Genomic DNA, 25,057 nt, shown 5'->3' with positions numbered 1-25,057 from the left:
TAATGCTTTGTATTTTCCTTAGTTTACCTAAAATTTTACACTGTACATGCTTTTTCGTAACTTAACTCCTTAACCCCTAAAACTTAAGTTTAATGTTAACATGTTAAATATATTTTTATGAGCTCCATAACATTTACAAAGTTTTAAAAGGAATCTTTACATGATATATGGGCACAAGGGCATTGCAACTATACACACTTTACTGTATTAGAGCTAACACCAAGGTGAATATAAAATAAACCATATGAAAATTCCCCTCCCCCCCTCCAAAATCGATTTCTCCCTTATATTTTTCCTATAGTCACTACAGGTGCATCGGTCTAAATCACGTTTACCCCCTTTTAGATTAGCTGGTGATTGAAATTTGGCACCATTGTAGGTCTTGAGCTTTTATTTAAAACTGGCATCTACAATAGTAACCCCCCCCCCCCCCCGAAATATCAAATTCCTCCCCCCCCCAATGTTATTTTTACAGGTGCATCGGTCTAAATCACGTTTACCCATTTATAGATTAGCTGGAGATACTGAAATTTGGCCCGATTGTAGGTCTTGCACCCTTTTCGGAAATTTACATTTTAAAATAATAACAACCCCCTTCCAAAATATTTACTTCCCCAATGTCATACTACAATTGCATCGGTCTAAATCACGTTTACCCACTTCTAAATAAACTGGAGATCTGAAATTTGGCACGATTGTAGGGCTTTGTAGGGGGGATTGTTTGGTCTTGCGTCCTTCTTGAAAAGTGACGTTTTACAATAACAACCCCCCCTGAAATATAAAATTTCCTCTGCCCCCCAAAAAAACTAGACAATTTTTAAAAATTAAATTTTCCTATAATAACCCTTTTTAAGAATTCCCCCCCCCCCTCCAAGTTATTCTTCTGGGAAATAACTTTTTAAGCTGCTGACTTTTTTATAAGGAACAGAAGCCTTTTAAAAACTACTTTTCGGTAATAACCATCTTAAAGTTATTTTTATTCTTCTTTACGCTTCTTGGTCTTAGCCTTTCACCCCCCCCTTTTATTTTTATAGGAAATAAGTTTGAAAGTGGCTGTTAGATACTTCTTACGAGAGATTTTTAATTTGCCAAGGATGTATAAGTAATCTAATAAGTCAACACCCCACAATGGGGGACTGGGGCTAGACTCTAATCTACTAATTACGACTAATTGGATATACTTGCCAATGCGGCTCGCAAAACTTGATCACTATTGGCTGAAAATGAATTTGACACACCATTGGCCAGAAGCGAGTCCATCAACTAACTCTTTTAGAGCTGAGGCTGACTCATCTTGCAACTTTTTAAAAACAAACTCACACGGAAAAGCCAAACAAGATTTTATAACTTGTCTGATTCAACTTGTAACTCGAGTCAATAGCAAATAATTGAATCAATGGAGGAAGGAAAGTACTCGACTCGTCACACCACTATCTATGAGCGATATTACCACGAGATCCAACTTCTCTGCTTATACCATTCTTTAATCACAAATCATGAAACTCTGTAAGCAAATCAATCACCAGGCAATACGCTTGTGGACGTGGATTCAGTGTTGTGCGTTGCACATGATTGGGACAGCACAAGTCCTCCAGTGTGAAGCAATTGTTATCAGCGCCGTAAGCACGGCACAGCACTGAGCCTAGGATCACACACACTATTGTCAACCCACGACGTAATGGCGTCTCGTTTGATACGTGTGAGTTAATCCTTCAGTTATCAAAAACCATGACACTGTACATGGCGCAAGGTGAAAATTACATGGGGGCTTTAGTGCCTGGCTATGTATTTTCATGAAAGACTTCTTAAATATCTCAAAGCCATAGCCATAACATCAGGTTAAGTAACTTATTTATAAATATTTGAAATGTATAGCTACATCATGCCAAAGGATAACCACATACAGACAGTTTAGCTAAATATAGTGTATTTGAAATCAGTTGTGAATGTTATTGAATTTTTTTTACCTTTTTTATCAGCATCTTTCGCATACCCTTCTTCACTTGAATTTGAAGAATCTGAAAAAGTTATAAGATTATTAAAAAAGAGTAAATTTTTTTTTATATATAAAACAAAATTAAATTTTATGAAGTTATGAAAATCAGGCATGAATTATTCATTTTACCTTGCGTTTTGGTACGTATAAAACCAAACTTAAACCGGGATCTTTCCACAAACTGGACTTGAAACCCGGAAGCAGTTGAAGACATAAAGTTTTAAGGAGGTTTGTTAAAGATGGGAAATCTAAAATTGTTATGTCAGTTCCAACAGCATTTAGATCAGATATTTCAAATACAAGCCTATTGTCAAAAGTCTGACCAGTTTTACAAGTGATTTATAAATCATTTCAAACTATTTTGAAAACTAAAATTTTCACTGAAATAACTTGCCTTTGGCTTGCTGGTGGTTTCTGCCCCAGGCCCCTGTTTTCTATAAGATTTACTGCTCCTGTTTAATGTTTGTTGTACTATCCTAGATTGTTAAGAGCCTTGCATAGTATATATTACGTGATTGCAGCGTCGCAGTACACCATTTTAGTTCCTTTTATCCAAAAGCAATTATTTAGTTATACCCAAGCAAGAAGTGTATCATATACAAGTGGTGATTAATTTATTTCACTTTAACTTTGTTTTCATTTACGAGAGGATTATTTTTAGTTACTGTATGTCCAAAAGTTATTGTTTTGTTAAGACTAGTCACAAATTTAGGCCTATAGTTAGAATCGGCATATTATTTCATTTTGTCAGTGCTTTGTTGTGCAGACACTGTGACCGTTATATAGATAGGAGGCAGAATTATTTTAGTTGATTTCGGAAGTTATTGTTTTATCAAGTCTAGGTATTGTTCTTTCGTCAGTGCGTCGCTCTGCTAGCACCGTGTTGGCGTGTGTTATAGCCTCCGTAATTGATGTTTGGCATGTTGACGTACCAACAGTTAGTGTACTAGTGCATGCAGGCCGACACAATAACCAATCACCTGACAACACATTTTCCTAAGGCCGAGCAGTAGGAGCAACGGAGACGGATGCAAGCAAGCCTTGGACGTTCTTGAGTTATCGGAAAAAATCGGAAGTAAGTTTAGGCTAGCAGGTAAGCTTGTTAAAAATAACGGACTTTTAGACACCGATTTTAGATAGGACTAACAGGTTATGTCTGAGTTGCAACAAGCGCTAAAACCCCTTTTAGCATTTTTAAAAATCTGTCATTTTAAAATTATTTGGGGGGAGGTTGTGTTTGAAAAAGATACATCTTGGGATTTTTCTGTTTGGTTTATAACCATCATATATAAACAACCAAATTTAAATTCCAACCCTACCGTAGTTCTTAAAAAAAATAGGTAGTTCTAGAGAAGTGTGTTAAAATTTGTACACCTGATTAGTCAGTAAGGGAGTAACACATGTGGCAGTAAATGTAGTTAGATCAAATCTATGTTTTCTAACAAGCCTAACTAAGTTTAGCATTAAATGTTGTGATTAAGTTTAACCAGGGTAAAAATAGGCAAATTTATAAATCATAGGATTTGATTAAAGGAATGTTGATCTTACCTTTGTCAAGAGATTGTTTGAGATTCATTTTAGACTCCTTCTTGTCCTTGTCTCTTGAGGGGGAAGACGTCCGCTTGTCCTCAAGTCTTGAGGTGGAAGACTTCCGCTTGTCTCCGGCTCTTGAGGTTGTGGAAGAAGAATTCCGCTTTTCCTTGTGTCTGGAGGCTGAGGTAGAAGACTTCCGCTTGTCCCCGTCTCTCGAGGTTGAGGTAGAAGACTTCCGCTTGTCCCTGTCTCTTGAGGTTGTGGAGGAAGAATTCCGCTTGTCCTCGTGTCTGGGAGAGGAAGACTTCGACTTGTTTGGAGAGTCTTTTCCACTCCTTGTCTTCTGTCTGCGATCACTTTGCAGATGTTTGGTTCTTTTATTACCTAAAAAAAATAGTGTTTAGTTTTATGCAGATAGTCAAAGAATGTCCCCCCTTTCATTTTTTCCTGAAAGATTACCAAATATTATGCAGGTATCCATTTCAATAAGAGAATTAGTGTTTGAGCAGGAATAGTCACAAAATAATCTCTAAAGTTAAGTAGGCAAAGTATTTTTGTTCTAAATCAAATTTTTGTCAATAACTTAAAAGACATAAGGATCATTTGATGTAAGCCTAATGTCTTCTGTCTATTCAGTTAAATTAATATTAGTCACCCCAAGTCATCCCCCTCTGCAGGATACTCCATTTGGGTAGGCAATAGATATTTTAATTTATCCCATGATAGAAACATTTCGGTTCATTGGATCTTTTATTAATTGCTACCTCTGGAAGTATTTATTTAATAAATAGGCCTATGTCTGAAATTAGCTGTACCTATAGACAATAGACAATTCCTTGATTACAATTTCATCAAGAAATGTTACAGCGTCAAGTTTGAATAAATAACATTGGTATTGTAAGAATATGATCTATACTTCAGGGAGCGTCGGTTTTCCTTTGTATATTATTTGTCTATTAATACGAGACTAGGCTATAGTCTCCACATTTGAGTGGGAACCAGATGGAATGGACCTAGTAAGTTAATGGATTAAATAGGTTATAAAGAGCATGGCACTGATTCTTAGATTTAAACATGACCGTTTGCAAATGGGAGCACGCTGGAGATTTACGGACCACCCTCTTAGTTAAGTTAGCTAACCTAGAAAATAACCAAATGCATCCCTAAGTAACTGGTCAATCAAACATCAATTCACAGTTAAATTTAAGTCTTTAACATTGTGATATTTTTACTATATGTAGGCATAGACAAAGAGAATTAACTAGGCCTACAGACCGTCAGCTGCGCTGCGGTTACCATAGGTTCTGCCGCACACCACTGGGAGCGCCGTGTAGTTACGACATACACGCTATGTAACTACACGGGCGCTTCCAGCGGTCTGCGCCAGAACCTATGGTAACCATGGTAACCGCAGCACGGCTGACAGTCTATATTTAATTATTTTTGTCTATTCCTAAATTAGAGTTGTAAGTATTCAGATTGAATGAAATAACCCAATGGAAATTGCAAAGTATTTTTTAAAAGCTAGGCCTAGCATATATTCATTTTAAGTGTGGTGACACACCAACTCTAATCAGACCTTTTTCATGCAATATAATCTAGGTATTTTCTTGTTATTTATCATTACAGTAAAATAATTGGATAACTCAACTCAGTTAATTGTTTTTGCTTGGTAATCAGAAGGTCTGTGACTTTAGCTAGGCCTACGGTACTTTAAAACTGGACGCTGCCGTCCTTGATTTACGTAATGGTTTTAGGTAAAGAATTAGCTTTTTAGTTATACCTCAGTCAATGGCAATGCTAAGTTATTAGGCCTATCATATTTTTTTTAACTCTCCCCTCACACTACTTGCCTTTAAAAACAGCCTGGTGTTAGTGTAGTAGGCCTATTAAGGTTGAATCTAATCCGACAACTACTTAAGGTAATATCTTACCCACCAATATGGTTTAAGACTACATAGCTAAATTACAAACTTATAAATTGCCTTATTACAGAAGTAGCTATTGAAAGAAAAGAAAGATAATAGATACCGGTACCGTAAGTTATGTTAGTAGAGAGATTAAGATAATTTCAGTTCAGAACCAGGAGACCATTTGCTAATCATTGACGCACAGTTAGTGATATGTAGGCCTAAGTTAGTAAGAAACCAGAGTTTGGATATTTTATAAAAAAAATACAATTTAGAAAAAACACTTCAAATTACTATTTCAAAAAAGGAAGCATTTTTGAAAAAGTACTTAATTTGAAGTGTTTTTCTCAGGATTTTAATTTTACAAAAACTGCAGGAAACATAAACTAACAACTCGATACATTATAGGCTAACCTAAACTTTACCTTCCTAATCTAACCTAACTTCAAAACACTTATTGCAGTCACCAATTCACATACAGCACGACCTACCACCCTGACATGCCTAAATAAGAACTACATGTAATTAGTCCACCAGTCCATCTATATCTCCATAATGTGACGAAATTCCTATTATAGAGAACATGTTATTTGACTACAGAATCACTTGAAATGTTATCCATCCTATCTTGTTTATTGTAATGTTAAGTATGTTTTATGGTGATATCTTGAGAAATATTCATCAGCAGTGAAAAATAATGGTATGTTTGGATTCAGGAGGTAAAAAACTATAAAGTAAGATATCAAAATTAAAAATTCTTTTGGAGGCACCTATACGGAATAAATACCAAAAAACAAATAGGCATAGGCTAGCATGTACAATATAATGAGGTGAAAAGTAAGTTACTGTAAAATGTTTTTCTTAGTGTGTGCTGATAGCTTAGGCCTGTAGGATAGGTTAACTTAGATGGATTTAACTAAGAGAGCTCTAGGCCTAATAAAAGAATTTCCTTAGTAAGTAACTTAGGCTTCTGAAGAGTGAATTTGTATTAGCCTACTTACTCTATAAATAATATTTCGACAATGTTATATTATTGGATTTTTAAATATTAAGTTAAAATTCACTTAGTTAGTTGTCCAACATATTCAACATTCAATTTGATAGTTAAGTTACCGCTATGGTCTTGGTCTACCAAAGGGTGGCGGGAGGGGGGCATCTGTTAGATGGGAAAAATGAACAATAAATAATCTGTATACGCCGACTACTATACGATAAAGGATGATTTAAGGGTTGAATTGCGTGATAAGTAAAGAACACAAATTTAGAGGTAGCCTAGGTCTAATCTAAAACAAAAAACGAAACGAATCAAAAATTTTCTTTTGTAGCGACTCCCGTTCAAACAATAAGTTCTCGTTTTAAGAAAGGAATTAACAGACACCAATAGCTAACCTGGAAGCGTTTAAGGCTAATACGAGCTAAACAAAATTCACAACTAAAACTAGCGGCTAAAATTTAAATATGTTTAATTAAGGTTATACTTAAAAATACTGACTTGACTCTGACAAAAGCGGCGTCTGTGAGTGTAGTCTGTACTCCCGACTGTCAAAGTGTCATGGCGGCCACCTATATCAGAATATTTTTCTTCGTCGTTGTTTATTTTGTTTTTACTATGCATACTCAATAAGAGAGTTTTGTTATGAAAACAAAGTTAAAAAATACGAATGATTATAATTTAAAAACCTATTATAAAAGTTTCTCTTTTATAAGAACAGAAATCTACCTCAAGATCGCTAACGAAAAGAATAAACTACAAGAAACATGAAAATCTTTCGGGATAAAAACTACTGAACATACAATGATATGTGTATGTAATAATAAAATGAGTGTGGTTTGTAAGAAACTATATTTTAATTTTTGTTTACAATCCTATAGTCTGGAATTAATATGAGATTAGACATATTTATTAAATAGTAAGTAAGTTGCACAGTTAGTAATTTTGGGGTGAGCACTTTTTCGTCTAAAATGCTGTGCGATTTCGCGACTATCGTTAATCGTTCGTTACTCTATCGAATCACGAGCACGACATAATATATTATCGATGCGATTGTAGTAGTTCTTTGTCACAGATCCTGTCAGAAGCTTATTTACGGACAAAATGAGAGCATTCAATTATAAAATTAAACTGTCATAACCTAACCTTACTAACCATACTTGCTGATAATGAAAAAAATCTACGGACGAAATGAGAGCCTTCTATTATAAAATAAACTGTCAACCTAGCCGAACTTGCTGATAATATAACAAATATATAAGATAAAAATCGAATCAAGGTTTACTAATCTAAAATTATAGTTCTGTTCATGAAATAAAATTTTGTAAATTCCTCAAGTTCTAACAAAATATGTAGCCTACATCAGTTAAGAAGTAATCGCTTTCTAAGCAAAATCTTGAATCAAACCCATTTGATCCTAAATAATATTGACTAGTGTACATGTTGCTCGAATTCGAGTAATTGCAAAGTATTACAGGAGTTATTTCAATACGAATGCCAGTCATATTTACAATGAGTTTAAAAGGGTCAACTCAAAGATTACCGGTGTGTAACTCAGACCATGTTTATCTGGGTCGCCGGAAGACTGCCCCCCAGAAAACTACCCCCCCCCAAGCAGGTTCCTACGTCATATTGACGTCAGAGACCGGGGGGGGGCAGTTTTCCAGTCACGGACACTCAAATTTAGTTGTCAAACAGTTCTAATCTAACCTAACCTAACCAACCAAACTTGCTCTGACACTTCGAAAATCTGTTTTATATTCACCAGATGCCTTTACTATTATCTAACGCAATTACTCGAATTAAAATTAAAATTACATAGCATGATTTGTCTAGGGGGGGGGGGTAGTATTCCAATCGCGGACACGGCTTCCATATTGGTTAGTTAGCAGATTTTGTGACGTCACGTTTCACCTGGGGGGGTAGTTTTCCAGGGGATAGTATTCCGCATCCCCGTTTATCTTCGTTATTGATAAACCTAAAGCATTCCGGCCGGTTTTCTCCTTCTCAAAATGCCTCGCTGTACAGGCAACACAGGTCATTGATAGAGGGCCAATTGAGAACGAAAAGTCGTTTTGGGGTAGTAGTTAGGGCTCATTTGTAACCTAGTAGTTGAGATTGTCCAGGGTCAGGTGCTGACTGTGATGCGTCAGCACTTTACACGACACTGTTCTTTAGCTGCGGTCGTTATCACGATTACGCCTCCTGTCTATGTTTCGTTGTCGTCGCGTCGGAAGCATTTAAAAGAAAAAAAACTACGAATAAACAAATTATAGCTACACAAAACAACGATAAATGCACAAATTTAAGTTACAATCATGCTAACTCGATCCGTCATAGCGACACAAAACAACGATAAATACACAAATTTAAGATACAAGCATACTAACACGATCCCAACTTGGGGGTTATGTTTAGACAAACTCAAATAGTAAATAAATGTACTCAATGCGTTTCTTTGAATGAAAAAAAATAACAGCAATTAAATTAACAGCTGATTAAAATGTAAACAATTATGTTCTTCATAAGGATAACATTCAAAGCCACTGGGGCAGAGCCCAAGCGACTTTGTCAAAAATGTAAGTCCAGTTTGCAAATCTACGTGACACGCTCTTTCCAATGAGAAGTCAATGGATAAAATCGGTTAAGAAATGGCAGAGGAGTTCAACCGACAAAGTTTCATGTAGCGTATTAATTATATAGATAGATAGATAGATACTTAGCATTTCGATATTGAACCGATAGTACACGGCGTTTTCGTACGAAAAAATGCTCGCCTAATTTTGGACCGTACCTATTTGATGTTGGCAGCAATGGAGAAGGGAGAAGAGAGAAGAGTTGGGGCTTCAAATCTAAGTTGCAACATCGTAAGAGATTTTTCTTCTCATTAGATTTAAAAACCCTTTGTGGTCGAATGGCGAGTATAGGTCGCCGCCCGCCATTTTCCCGACTGCTCAAAAATGGCGACCTATACTAAAAAAAATCAAAAAAGTTGATTTTTGCAGTTGAATGGCGAGTATAGGTCACCGGACACCATTTTCCCTACTGCTCTAATGGAAAACTATACTCGGCGAAAAATGGGGAAAAAATTGGACCACAAAGGGTTAAATTATTATTCCACATTAGGAAAATATTTTATGGAAAAGTTTTAAGTGAAAATACTGTAAACAATTTTTTAGTGCATCCATTCCATGATATTATACAAACATAGCATTTGTGAATTAAAAACTGTTCCATTAGCTCTAACGCTCTAACCCATCTTTTAAAAGCTAAAGAAATGTTGATCCAATTGATGTGCATCCAAATTTAAAGCTGTCCTAAGTAAAAGCACTCGGCATGTAACATGTCAATTTGTTCATTTTAACTCATATTTTGAGCAAAAATAGAAAAAAACAATTTAATTTATTGGCAAATTAAATTGAAAGTTTAATTCCCTAACACAGGACAGAAAATTCCCTAAACAGACCTAACTCCTAAGCATTGGAGATGTCTTATTTTTTATCAATATAATGAGCCTCTATAACAAACTTCTCTTTGACAGTGGAATTCCAACAGTTGAAAAAATAGAATTCTACTGTTCCATTAGCTCAGTTGAAAAATAAATAACAAAAATCAGTGTAAAATACAAAAAAAAGCTTGAAAATCATCCTAACCACCTCGCTCTAAACCTCTTGGACAATAGTAAGTTACCACCACACACAGACTAAATACCCCCGCAGCAAACCTCAGGCTAAGCGAATTTCCATTTGCCCGATTGGATTTTCACTTAAATACCTCCTTAAAAATGTCATATTTATTCTCTATTTAAATGACATTAGTTTAAAGAGTTCTTAGGTTTGATGCTACAAGGAAGGTAATAATGTTTTTATTTAGCCTACTATAGTTAAACGTAGTATGAAATAAATACATTTTCCAAAGCTACCGGTACATAATACAGCTAACTGTTCATATATCTTCAAATTAACCACTTTATCAATCACATTTTGTTAAATTTTTATTTTCTTTACAAAATACTTGTGCTTACAAACAACATAAGTACAGTGGTGTAGTGATCCACTTGATAAATCCAAACTTTGAATACTGGAAGGGATATCATTCGCCTATCGGATCTGATGATGAATGTAGTGTCCAATCAAAATCGATAACTACTTACAATCTTTTAAAATTGTTACCGTCTCGTGAATTGACAGTGCACGTGTAAATATATGTTAGATATATTTATAAACTTTCCATAAAAGTGATTGGCAATTAAATCAGTTCTAATCTAATATTTAAAACGAAAATACTTTCTCTATACTTAAAAGTAGTTTGAGGTAACATCTATTACAATCTGCATTGATTGTTGATCTTTAATAACTTACAGAGAAAAATTGACCTATTTTACCCAGCTAATATTAATTGGTTCAAAGGTAAATTATTAATGAAGTACAAAGATGCAGGATGTTAACACTTTACTAATAAATACATTCAACCAGTATTACAATATTCGGAAACTGTAGACTTACTAATAGCAGTTACATACATACAAGACAACTGACAACATGGAACAATAGATGTGAAGCAAACAGACTTGCAATAAAATGTGGAATTACTATGTACTGTACAATATTTAATGGAAAAGATATTATTATTGTTATTTTTATAAGTGGGATTGGACGACATAATATTGTAAGGAAAGTATTGAAGACATTATATGTTACTACATAATACCACCTTTTAAACTGCAAAGAATCACAATCTACCAAACAGTCTAATGTTTTTAATTTTGGAAGGAATAGTGAGTATTTTATTTCAATAAAGGTTTTTGCAAATAAAATAAAGTCATTCGGTTACACGATTTTACTTGTCAACATAATTGTTAAGCTGACAAGGATTTCTCTTTTAAAAATCCGAAAGTTCAGTGACCATAAATTATTATTATCTGTAAAACACTGTTTATATCTGTTTTCAGGAGGAACGGTCCCTGAATTTCAGGAACGATGCATTGATCAATAAGTGAATTATACCATAAAGACCCACTTATCTTTCCTCCAATTGTTGCGTGTAACTTAGGTAGGTTAAAAAACCAAACAAACCTATTTAATATTTGATTTTAGGTCGTGTAAAAGATTTGAGACTTGAAGTGCATTTAAATTACAATTAGTGTCTTAGGCAAACAGACTGGGTTCTATTGAATGTACCAGTCAAAAATAATGTACATACATATAATTTTTGTTTTATATTATTGAAACAAAAGAAATCAACATGAATATAAACCACAATTATTTCACAAGATAGATTGGTTTTGATACAAGAAAATAATGCAATCCAAGACTGAAAATAAATGACATTAAAGAAAAGTTCTGTTAATGAAACTAAATGGTTTATACATTTGGCTACAAAAAAATTGTAAAATAGGTTTAATCAATTATTAGATAAATAAATGTATAAAATGAAAACAAAACACCAAACAATAAAAAAAAGTACACTACTGGAAAAGTATAGAGAAAGTATTTGGCTACAATAATTAAAACTATTAGAAAATAAAAGAAATCACATACAAATATGAAATATGGCCACTGGTATAAACAATCTTACCTTCAAATTCAACAATCTTATACATTTAATAAAAACGTTAAGTTTTTGGAAAAAATTCAATTTTTAATTCAGTTTTTAATAATGGACCAGGTATTAAATTTAAAAAATTAAAATGATTCCGACCAAATTAAGAGGGACTTTTGGGGCTTGAAAGTGGTAATTTTGTAAAATATTGGTACTGTACAACCCTAGGGGCTGAACCACAGTTCCAACTAAAGTGAAAACTTGACACTTGCAATTATGTGTCCCATAAATTATGCTTAAGAAAATGATTATAATTTCAACCCAGATATCTAAAAAATTATGGTAAACCTGTTACTTTGAATTTTGAGATAAAATTTTAAATTTATATTCTAATACTTCGACAACATTTTAGTTAATTAAAAATATGTCATTAACCATTTTCTTGTTGATATTTTTCCAAGTTAATTATGTTGTTTCCTTAAAAAGTAGGTTTGTACCTTTATTTTTGGAAATCACCTCCGTAGCCGATTAGGCCGGCCCGCACTACCCGCCACTAATACCCTTGCTAAAAGCAACGACAGCAACTTAGTGAACTACTTAGCTAACCGCCTGCGATTTATTGAGCCCAAATAGCCTTAACAAATATAATCAAACTGCCGAGTTCTTGACTGAAAATAAGTATGACTTGGCAATACCCTAGTCTGGGATGCCTTAATTGAATATTTAAAACTATTTCCTAAAAGTTTACAAAACTGTATCAACTTGAGATGCTAACCAGCAGGATCCCACTGTACAGTAAACCCTCATTGATTCATACAGCATTAATACAGATCTTGCTAATCCAAACAGCCAATTTACACCAATTAATATAAATTTGATACTGCAAAGATGGAAAAGTGAGACTGTATAATACACAGTTTTATAACATGGCACGCTATTTAGTTTACCATCACTGTTCACATAAAGATACTTTTATGTGAAATATTTGTTTCATTATGTGCAAGGGGGAACCAAACGGTTTTAGAATACCACATTTTGGCATCTTTCCCCTATAATTAATAAGCTTTTTTCTTTATTTTATAATGCCAGTGTTTAATTAAGTACAAACTTTAAATTAATTCATACAACTGGGAACTAAAACCAATCCAGATTAATACGATAAATCTTTTTTTGCACAAAGCTAATCATCATTTTACGAACATTTACAGGTGTTACGGCAAAATCTACAAATCGTCTTGAAACTTAAGGGGATTCGCCACTGAAAAGGGTGAATTTTTTTATTTAATGAGGAAAGTCGTGAAACTATGTTTTTTCTAGTAGGGTATAGTTTATAAAAAAATGGAAAAATTTTGGTTTACTTCTAAAATAATAGGAGGTAAAAAAATAAAATAGAGGTTTTTCGATCAATTTGTAAGGGGTTTTAAAAATCGATAATCTGAAGAGAGTTCTTTATGGATTTTGATAAATTTGGTGTTTTTTTAAAGACAGTTATCTAAACTTAATATTTAGGTAGATTCATAATAATATCTCAGATACTTTTTTTGCTGTGACACATTAAATATAATTTTTCTTCAGAAAAAAGAATTAATTTGAAAAAAACTTTATTGTTCAGTACCTAATTAACTTAGATACCTAATTCTACATAAATATTTTTCTAATACTGTCTAGAATAAGTAGTAAAAATTTCAACAATGTACCTTTTGTGGATCTCAAGTTATATCAAATTTTGTATTGAAAAACGTGAAATTTCAATGTTGCGGAAAACCGCGTTTGAATAAGAAGGTGTCCTATGATCTTGTAGCTATCGTAAAGAGCGAAACCCCTTGGTTATAACATATAATAACATTCATACATGGATTATATCATACTTTTTGAACGTAATAGGGTCCAATGTACAAAGAAATATAAAAAAATATTTTTACAATTTTTCATGATTTTTACCTATTTTCAGTGGCAAATCCCCTTAAGTAACTTAGCTGTAAGTAATGAGGGTTTACTGTAATTGCTTTTGGCTATGGTCAACTCAACATCAGAAACCAATAGTACAGTAACACTTAATACACACTGACTTATAAATACAACAAAACAAAATGCCATATCTTTTGAATCAAATTATGACACAAACTCTGCCCCATAGAATCCAATGACGCATTTACCATACTGCAAACATGTATCATAAATGTTTCGATAATGTAAAACAACATTACCTACAACGCTATGTATTTACACTATATGATTAAAATTTCACAATAAATATTTAAATTAGGCATGTTTCAACATTTTCAAAAAGTACCATTGCCGAACCAATTAGGTTGACTTGTATCCTACTAATAACAAACTTCAGTCACGAGTACAAGATCGTCTGTGCATGTTAAGACTGAATAAAAAATTAGTGTTGTTATTGTGGACGAGGAAGTTGGCTAAATATGGCGGGATAAAAAACTAATGGCCTCCTGGTGTTAAGAGGACAAAAGTATTGAACAAGAAAAGATACAACTTATTGTATGAAATTAGCGACATATATACACACATGCGCATACATAATTAATGCAAAAAAGTATAATTCTAACGCCTTGTTGTTACATTGGCATTTCTTACCAAAGGTTCTCTAGTTTCTCATGTTGATAATATTTTATGGGTTTTTCAAACATTTTTAAGACATATTTAGTTATTTTTAAGTTTTACTCACCCAAATCAAGCACAAATAACCTCAAGTTAAAATAAACTAAACATATAAAGAAAAATTCAATGTAATTTGGGTTGGGTTTTGTTGTTTTTATTAATATTTCCACAGCAAGTATTGGCAGATGGTGGTTTTTCATATTCTGTTCTTGATTATTTATTATTTTAAAGGAAAAATTAGCATTATTGAGCAATTTATGTTAGCTGTTTGGGATTTATATAAATATTTTGTAAGGTTATTATTTGTAATGCCTTAGATGAAATCAGTTGCAGGCAAGTGAGAGAGACTCAGTTTAACGCAAATATTACTTACAATTACACAAGAATAATCATGTTTGGATGTAAAACTAAAGTAGCATTGCTTAAGGTAAGATTATCACTATAATATATTATAAAGTTGTATTCACTTAATTACAGCTTCTTTCTCAATTAATAAACTCTATCCCAGGTTTCAGAATAGTTTTTGATTGAAGTTTCATATATATCTTGCAATTACGGTAAAAATGTAGTTGGATATTATAAATGACCCTAGTGATTTACAAAGTAATGTAAGGAAGTTGTTTGCAAATGATGCCATTTAAAAATGGAACATGCAACATTGAAATGGAATTTTACTATAAAACATTACTCCTATGATAAACAAACACTTTTTACATATTATTTAGAAGAGTTAACTTAATGGTTAACTCAGCAAGAATAATTTACTACATCAATTTGCTCATGTCATGTCTCAATCCTTAAATATCTTTACTAATTAAATTAACTAATAATATTAAAAAAATAAACTCCTTTATGAAAAGTTTAATCACACGCTATTAAGGAAAAGCTATCGCAAAAATTACTTATAAAATAGTTAATGGCAAAACATGACAATTTATTTTTACGTGAGATCATAAAGAGCGTGATCATAAGAAACTATTGGACAAAATCTCAAAGGCTCAAATGGACTAAAATGGACACAATACGAGTCAAGATAAAACATAAAAAGCTCATTTGAACTCTTAGTATATAAATAGGGATGGTCAAGTCTCGAAATTTCGGGAAATTTTCGGGAAATTTTAAATCTCGTTACACGAGACGAGATTTCTTTTTGGCCGAGATTTTTATCAAGACGAGAATAAAAAAGTAAAAAAAATTAAAAATGCCTGCAGAAAGTCAATGCAATACCCGCAATACAGGAGTGTGTTGTAGTTGCGTTTCCTGTGCGAAGGTGTTCTTATTTAATTAATTCTTTAAATGTAAATATTACTTTAATTATTTTAATAATATTACTTTAATAACATTTGAGAAGTTTTGTTAAGTGTAAGCAGTGTGAGGAATGTTTTATTACTATAAAAAGTCAAAACAAGTAACTATTTTATAAAAATTAATATTGCTTTTATTTTATGATTTATTTTGTTTTAGGATAAGTTTAACTCTATCCTAACTGATATCACTATGTTTCCCAATCGTAGGCATTTTTAATAAGTTAGGTGTGATTAATGAAAACAATGTTATGCTGATGTTTTTTTATAAAAAGATTTTAAATATTCTTGCCTAATATCATTATTTTTGTATTTAAACAGTCATCTAACAATGTTACAAATTCAGGTAAAAATTTTGAACGTGCATTTCCCGTTGTGTATGAGAAGGGAAATCCCGTCTCGATCTCGTCTCGAAATTTTATGAGAAATAAAAAATCTCATCTCGTCTCGTCTCGAACTAAAAATCCAATCTCGTCCATCCCTATATATAAATAAAGTAAGGAACCAACAGTAGGCTTGGTAAGCAGATTACGTAATAGAAAAAAATGTACAAATGTAAAATATTTTATAAAACATGAAACAAATTACTTTCATATCTTGCTGACTGAACAAAACAAAGAAATTTAGTGGCAGGCTTAAGTTCACCAAATATGATGATTGTGCAGATCGAGAGCAACACTACCACTTTTACGATTCACAATCGACATAATAAAGGAACTTCCCAGACTTTGGGAAATTCAAAACATCAAAATATATGAACTAATTAATTACACTATTATACAAAATTCCACACTGGTTAACTTAAACCATAAAAGACCGACTAATCTTGAGAGGAACTCAACAATATCAAGATCACCTGCTAGCCAATGCTTGGTAACGTGCCTGTTAAAGCGGTTGACTTTCTACACTAACCTGAAAAAAACCAAAATATGTATAAGCAAATCAGCATAGACAATTAACAGGCAGTTATATCATAGACTAACCAACACAAGTAGACTTCCCATCCCATTGTAAATTTTGAAGCTTGTTTTTCATGTCTAGTTCATGTCCGGTGAAACTTGTGGCTAGTGTCGACAAAATTTTGTTTCCATTATTGTAGAGTTAATTTTATGATTTGTGCTTTACTGTTTGGTTATATAACTAGAGGGTGAGTTATTGTTTATGATTATATAGTTTTATTTGGTTAAACGGGGTTTTAAATGACTGAAATAACAAGAAACAAATTGTAAACAAAACACAACATCTACAGTGCACCGGACAGAACTAAAAAAATATGATATAAAATCAAATTGGCTTCAGCTGTTCCTTAAGGATGGGAAATCTATTAAGGGAGTATGTTTTATCTATGATTATATCCCCTCAGATACACTAGCGGCTAGTCCCTGCCCACCAAATCTGTTCGGGAACGAAACTTCTACCCTCCCTCCAGCTGAATTTTTATTCCAAGATTAGTTTTGCCAACAGTGTCATTTGGAGGCTTCTGATTGACTATAATGAAGGTTTACTAATTGAAAAATTAGTTTTGTTCATAAAATAAAATTATAAATGCCTCAAATTCAATTTTATAATTTTTTATTATGAAATTAAACTGGCATAACCTAACCAAACCAACCAAACAAGCTGATAATGAAAAAATCCAATTAAGGTTTATTAATCGAAAAAATAGTTCTGTTCATAAAATAAAATTATAAATGCCTCAAATTCAATTTTTATTTTTTTAATTATACAATTTAACTGTCATAACCTAACCAAACTAACCAGACTAGCTGAGAATGAAAAATCAAATGAAGGTTTAATCGAAAAAATAGTTGTGTCCATAAAACAAAACTATAATTGGTTCAAATTCAATTTTATAATGTTTTAATTATAAAATTAAACCGTCATAACCTAACCAAACTTGCTGATAATAAATCCGAGACAAAAAATAGTGCCACGGGTGAGATTTGAACCCGGCTCTTTCAGTTCATCAGCCCGGTACTCTATCCACTATACCACCGAGGCCGATGGCATCAAGCCGTATCGTTGCGGTAATGGTGTTCACTGTACCCTCAGCCAATCAGAAGCCTCCAAATAACAGCTGGGCTGGAGGGAGGGTAGAACTTTCGCTCCCGAACAGATTAGGTGGGCAGGGACTAGCCACTAGTCTCAGATACGGGGATTTTATTCATAATCCCTTGAATAAAATAAAACAATGTGTGAATGTTAACAGCTGATTGGATTGAACAATTTCTAGGTTGTACTCCAATTTTTTTATAGCTTAAGAGGGTTTTACCCGATCAGTTTATGGCGACTAAATGCTAAACATGCTAAACATGGCGACTAAACATGCTAATGTCCCTGAACATGCCTCTACGGTACAACAAGCTCTCAATATTCTAAAACTAATTTGTTTCCAATGATTGTATGTTTGTTGTACTCTTAACATCGGAGCTTGCAGTGGGTGGAGCAAAAATAATATTTAACTATTATTTAGAAGTCAAAATCTCATGTGAAAAAGGCTAATTTACAGATTTTTTAAATTATTTTGTAGATACTTAACCCTTTTAGTGCTATGAAACGATATATCGTTGTTTTAAAAAATCTCTAAGGGATATAGAGAGGAAGGTTATTTTAATAAAAAAGCAAAACGGCCATTGGTGACCTGCATGTTCATAGGATACACTAACAACCACTTAGCTAAAAGATTCGCCCAATCCGATGATTTCGAGGTGTATGTCTAAGCCAAGGATTATGAACAAACACCTCACTATGCCCCAGTGGTTGTAGTATATCGCTACAAACACACAGGTCACCAATTATTTGCCACACAGGACGGGAATCGAACCCAAGCAGACGAATGCCACTGGCCAAGTGACACACGCCCTAGCCTTCTTGGCTATCTGTGCTTGAAGACTGAGGAGTCAAAAACCGGTACTTAAGCTGACGCCACCGATTGCTAACAGATAGCGACACAGATGGTTGTTCAATGCGTTACTAGGTAGCAGCACTAGTTAGTCACGGACTATTTAGATGATATTTTTCAGTTGAAACACAACAGTGATCATAAATGTGTTCCTGAGACTTTCCTGCAAAACATTATTTTCCCTAAAATAGCTATATTACGATAACCTCGTCCAACTAAATCAAAGTTAAATTCAATATTACATTGTAAACTATATGTCTTTTGATTTTATGAGATTTTCGTTTCAAACAATGTTATCAGAACATAAAAATTTATAGGAAAACCAGGAAAATTACAACAAAGACTAAGTTTTATTTAATGTTTACTACAAATACCGGGATTTCACTTTGTTATATACTGTATTTTCTTATTGTCTTATTATTCAAAATTAGCCTAATTAATTAAAGTGACAACATTACAGTTAAAATTCAATAACAGTTAATGGAAAGGGAAACAAAAAAGTCTTACGAAATACAAATTATTGGCCTAGCACTGAAAGGGTTAAAGAAACAATAACGAAGTTTCAGTTCAGTCAGTGCATGGTTTGGATCTTTGTGAATATTTTACAGTTTATTTCATTTCTATTATTTCAATTTGTTTTGTAATAACGCCAGGTTATTTAATTTTTTTTAGGACCATGTTTACAAGGTAAACAGCCGGCGGGTGGAATCCTCTTAATAAAAACATTTAAAGCTATGAAGATTTCAATTTTTGTGTATATAGGGGATGATTATGCCCATACGCAATACAGTTTTTAGTGATGAAACACCATTTTTTAAGTTTTGTGGAAATTATTATGGATTGACGGGACCGTAGGCTACTTTTAGTTCAATGCAAGGTTTTCATTTTTTTCTGATTTATGAAACGGTAACCGAACAAGATATTTCTCACCAGGCAAAAAGGGGTTTTCTTAAAAATCTTGAGTACCAGTATAACTTCTTGCAAATGGCAAAATTGAAAATAAAATTAGCAGTCTTTATAGAACTGTTCTAAAATAAAATAATGGATGCGAACCACATCAGTGTTAATGAGACAGAAAATCGGTGTATAGAATGAGAGAGAGGAGAGAGGGAATGAACTAGCGGTGGCCACGCAAAGCTCATTTCAGCGACCAAATACAGTCCGACTGTTCCCCATAAGCATTTGCTTCTTATAGTTCTTGTATTCTAATGTATTACTATGAAAACACCAGGGAGCGAGCTGGTCTAGTGGTAGGGCTTGAGGCTTCGGAGTTTAATGTACTCCTGTCTTGTTCAATGTAAATTTCAGACAAAAAGTGAAACAAAAAAAGTAATAACATCGATAATGAATGGGTAGTTTGGTCTTAAGCAGCTTTAAATAATTATCAAACGTTTTATGCTGCTGAACAATTACACGATTTGAAATTACTGGAACAAACCTTCTGAATCAGTCTTCTTATTTTCTTCTTCTTTCTTCGGAGTTTTCTCACTTTTTTCGTCTTCAACAGATTTTTTCTTTGTGGGGGATTTCTTTTCAGGTGAACTAGAAACAACATTTATTTAAGGAGCTTCATTAATGACAGTAAAAACATTCAAATAACAAATCCAGTTCAGTTTAAATTTAAATAGCTTAGTAGGTATAGTGGAAAGTATTTTGTGATGTACCTGCCATCATAACAACAAGAATACAGTAGATGCTCGCTAACCTGGAAAGGTGGTAACTTTGGTTATTAAATGACTTCATAAATAGCCGTTATTGTGAGATTAGCAAAAATCCGCTGATTCAAGACCATCATAAGGAAATGCCTGTTCAGTTGATAGCTTAACATCGCTATGCTATCAACATCATTAAGCTTAACATCAATCCTCAAGAGATCGCTCTCAACATGCTGATCAGTTTAGGAACTTTTACGATACAGTTCAAATAAATGTTATCATAAAAAGGAAGAAACTGAACATTTTAAGCAAATTTCTTTTTCTTTTGTGTGTTTCATCGCCATTGGCATTTATGAAAAATAACACCCAAGTTCAGAATTGACTCTGGGTTCGCACTAGCAACTTTCTGATTTGAAGGCGAGCGTGATAACCACTCAGCTACCTCGTCAATTAATTAAGTCAGTAGAAAAAATTACAAAGGAGTAAAGGATGGAAGTTACTGCACAAAACAAAGAACACCACCATAAATGAGCATCACGGTTTTATTTTGAGAAGTGTAAAGGACTGGCATCTTATCACATTTATAAGGCATAATTTCCTGGGGGAAAGTGCCGATGCCTAAAAAATTGAGAGACATCTACATAGACGAATAATTTATGATGACAAGATTTATTGTGATGGTTTAAGGCTGTTGATAGTAAATACTATATGTTGGTTTTAAAAATAAATTATACATTTCCTTTTAATTAAATTTTTAGTTGTAATCGCCATTTTTCCATAATACACATTTTACCAACACATAAAGAGTGGGATACAGCAATGTATGTCACAATACTGTCAAGGAAAATCATCCGTGATTGCGGCATAAGCATGAATTTTCATTGCGATCAAGATAGTTAAATCCAATTATTCGAAAGTCGTACACGGCCCCAATTGATTCAGATAATTACTTGAAGTTCTCCTGTACTTCCTAAAAAACTTAAATCTGTTAAAATTGAATCAACTATTCTTTAATAACACTCACACAATAATAACTTTTATTTACTTTTTTATCATAACAAAACTAGATATATAACATATGATTTTATAAAACAGGTAATAAGTAAATTGGATGATGTTGTAACTCCAACACACCCTCTCAACATCATGCCTAGTAAAGTCCTAGGTAAAAGAGTGACCTTTTAAACACTTGCCCTAGAAGTGGCTTTGTTAAAAGGTCCGCTTGATTATTTTCACTTGGACAGTATTCCAGAAATACTTCGTTCTTACTTATCATTTCTCGGACGTAATGTTTTCGAATATCTAAATGTTTTATTCTAGCACTCATCTTTTCATTTTCAATAAACTTGATACAGCTCTGATTGTCTTCAAATATTACTGTAGGATTTTCTTGGGGGAAGCCCATATCTTTCAACAATAGTCTTAACCATACTACTTCTTGAGTGGCTAAGCTTGCGGCCATGAATTCAGCTTCTGTTGAAGAAAGAGTGACATTGGTCTGTTTTTTGCTAATCCAGTTTATAGTGCTGTTTCCTAACTTGTACATCATTCCGCTGATTGATTTTCTATCTGCTAAATCACCCCCCCAATCAGCATCTACATAGCATGACAATTTCAATTCTTTTTCCATCCCTAATTTTAATTTCTTGTCAATGGTACTTTTCAGATATCTTATTATTCGCTTTACAGCATTCCAATCACTTTGGGTGGGTTTTTCAACTCTTCTAGCTAGAATTCCAACAGCTGACAAAATATCCGGTCTTGATGTCACTGCAAGATAAAGAAGTGATCCTATTGCCTTCCTGTACATTTTGTTATCTGGCAGATCTGGTGACATAGCTGTTGAGTTGATAAATCCAACTTCCATTGGTGTTCTTGCTGGTTTACTGTTTTCCAGTCCATGTTCAATTATGACTTTATTTATTTTTCTTCTTTGGTGAATGTAAAAGTCTCCATCCATCTTATCAATTTCAACTCCTAAGTAGTTGTGAACAACTCCTAAGTTGCTCATTTCAAAGCATTGTGTCAGTTTTTGAAATGTTTTCTTTACATTTTCAATTGATCCAACACACAAAATGTCATCAACATGAACCACTACATATGTATAATTTCCATCAGTATTACTCGTATATAAACAAGGGTCAGAATTGCTTTTTTCAAATCCCATGCTCATCATTGTTGTATTCAGTGTTTCATTCCAGGCCCGAGCTGCTTGTTTTAGCCCATAAATTGATTTCTTCAATTTATAAACTTTATCTTCATTATCAGATTTCACAAAACCTTCGGCCTGTTGCATATATATTTCTTCTTCTAACTTTCCATCAAAATGGCTGTTTTTACATCAAAATGATGCACAGTCAGATCTTTTGTCGCTGCTATGGTTAGTAAAATTCTTACTGTTGTTGAATTAACAACAGGAGCAAATATTTCATCATAGTCTTCTCCATATTTCTGTGAGTAACCTTTGGCTACTAAACGTGCCTTATAGCGCTCAACCATACCGTCATCTCCATACTTTGCTTTAAATATCCATTTACATCCAACTGCTGTTTTCTGTGGAGGTAAATCTACAAGTCCCATGTATCATTTTTTAATAAGGCTTCAATTTCTTCTTGAGCTGCTACAACCCATTGTTTTTTTCTCAGGTTCAGACAATTTCTCCAATTGTTTCCAAGATTTTGGTTCAATCACATTTCCTTGAGCTATTAATGATAGTCTGTTAGGAGGAACACCTTTTGTTTTTCTTTCAGATTTTCTTATTTTCAAGTTAATATCATTGTTCTGGTGATCATCTCCATTATTATCCCCATCAATCATATATGGCTCGTCATGTTCAATCTCTTCCATTTCATTTGACATATGTTCTTTAGTTTCATTTGTTGATGTTTGCCTATCATCAAGTACATTTTTCTCATCAGTACCTTTTGGTTGATCAACTTGAACACTTCTTTGATTTTCTTGGACCTTTTCATGTCTTTGGAGTAAACTGTCTACAGGCAATACCCTAAAGCTCGAATTAGTATGATTTGCATCGACATGTGGAAAGGAAGATGTGTCAAAAACTACATCTCGAGTTGTAATGATTTTCCTATCTTCGGGTAACCACATCCTCCAGCCCTTTGATACATCTGAGTAACCAACAAATATCCCTTCTTTTGCTCTTGATTGAAACTTGTCATTTGTCTTGTCTAGGATAAAACCTTTACAACCAAACTTTTTTTAGATATGAAACATTTGGAATTTTCCTATACCATCTATGATATGGTAATACACCATCAATTGCATCTGATGGGCATCTATTCCTAACATGAGCTGCTGTTGCAACTGCTTCTGCCCAAAACGTTTGAGGAAGATTTGCTTCAATGAGCAAACATCTTGCCATGTCGTTTAATGTACGATTCATCCGTTCAGCCACTCCGTTTTGTTGAGGCGTTCCGCTACATGTTAATCTTCTCTGAATACCATTACAATTTAAAAATCCATCGAACTCTCTGTTAACATACTCTCCTCCATTGTCTGTTTGAAGATATTTAATTTTTCTTCCAGTAAAATTTTCTACTTTGTTCTTGTACTTTTTGAAAGAATCTAATGCATCACTTTTCTTCTTCAAAAAGTAAACTTCAACCCATCTTGAGCTATCATCAATAAAAGTAATGAAATATTGAGATTTTCCATGTGACTCAGTTTTCATTAGTCCACAGATGTCAGAGTGAATAATGTCCAACACTTCAGATGTTCTTTCACTTTTAGGAAAGGGTCTTTTTGTAAATTTTCCTTGAATACACACCTCACATTGTGGAATAAGCTCTTTTGTGTTCACTTTAATACCTTTAACCATATTTAAATTGATTATTCTTTTCAAGTCTCCAAAGTTCAAGTGTCCAAAATGTTGGTGCCAAGACAATAGACTTGATTTTTCACAGCTTATATTCATTTCTTCACTACTCTCTTGTACGTAATAAAGTCCATTTAACCTATTCGCATGGATCTTTGTCTGTCCATTCTGATCTATTATCAAAGCAGCATCTTTTTTAAACAAAACTTGATACCCATGGTCAGTAATTTTAGCTACAGACATCAGGTTTGTTCGAAGTTCTGGTACATACAAAGTGTCATACAAATTAACGCTTAGATTTGTACTCCCATTTAAAATGTTCATATTAACTGTTCCAACCCCTCTTGCATCAGTTGATGAATTGTTGGCAAGAGATATACTTCTTCCATTTGCAGGCTTGTACTTGGTAAATTTACTGTTCACATGAGTCATATGTGAAGTGCATCCACTGTCCAAACACCACAGTATATCTTTCATTGACAAGTTTCCAAAATAACTGTCATCTTGTACAGAAGAATTAAGTCCTACTTCTTCTAGTTTAGCAATCGCTACGTTTTGTTGATTTTTATTTGCTTTGGGACAAAATTTTGCTTTATGCCCGATCGCTTTACAAATAAAGCATCGAAACGGAAATCAACTGATTCCGTTCTATTTCTATAAGAGTCTTTTGAAAATCTTCCTGGTTGAAATCTAACTTTGTTCTGAAATTTTCCTAGCAGAGTACTACCCTTACTACCATCTTTCAGAGAGTTACTACTCTCTTTCTTA

At 33.4% G+C, this 25,057-nt stretch overlaps 1 protein-coding gene across 3 annotated transcripts in view; it reads right to left on the bottom strand.

Moving 5' to 3' along the window:
* The window catches only part of LOC128991313 (transcriptional regulator ATRX homolog), a 94,554-nt gene that overhangs the window by 42,752 nt on the left and 26,745 nt on the right, over positions 1 to 25,057 (bottom strand). For all 3 annotated transcript variants that reach the window (XM_054414115.1, XM_054414117.1, XM_054414116.1), the window contains exons 9-11: positions 20,238 to 20,341; positions 3,545 to 3,913; positions 1,968 to 2,018 (exon numbers count right to left, since the gene is read on the bottom strand). In XM_054414115.1, coding sequence (XP_054270090.1) covers positions 1,968 to 2,018; positions 3,545 to 3,913; positions 20,238 to 20,341 — 524 coding nt within the window. The remainder of the gene's footprint in view (positions 1 to 1,967; positions 2,019 to 3,544; positions 3,914 to 20,237; positions 20,342 to 25,057) is intronic.

This window comes from Macrosteles quadrilineatus, unplaced genomic scaffold (assembly GCF_028750875.1).
Source record: "Macrosteles quadrilineatus isolate MER2022 unplaced genomic scaffold, UCM_ALF_1.0 Scaffold_4__1_contigs__length_99947679, whole genome shotgun sequence".
Taxonomy (NCBI): domain Eukaryota; kingdom Metazoa; phylum Arthropoda; class Insecta; order Hemiptera; family Cicadellidae; genus Macrosteles; species Macrosteles quadrilineatus.
Note: the sequence above shows the minus strand (reverse complement) of the source record. Positions and strands in the feature narration are given on the sequence as shown.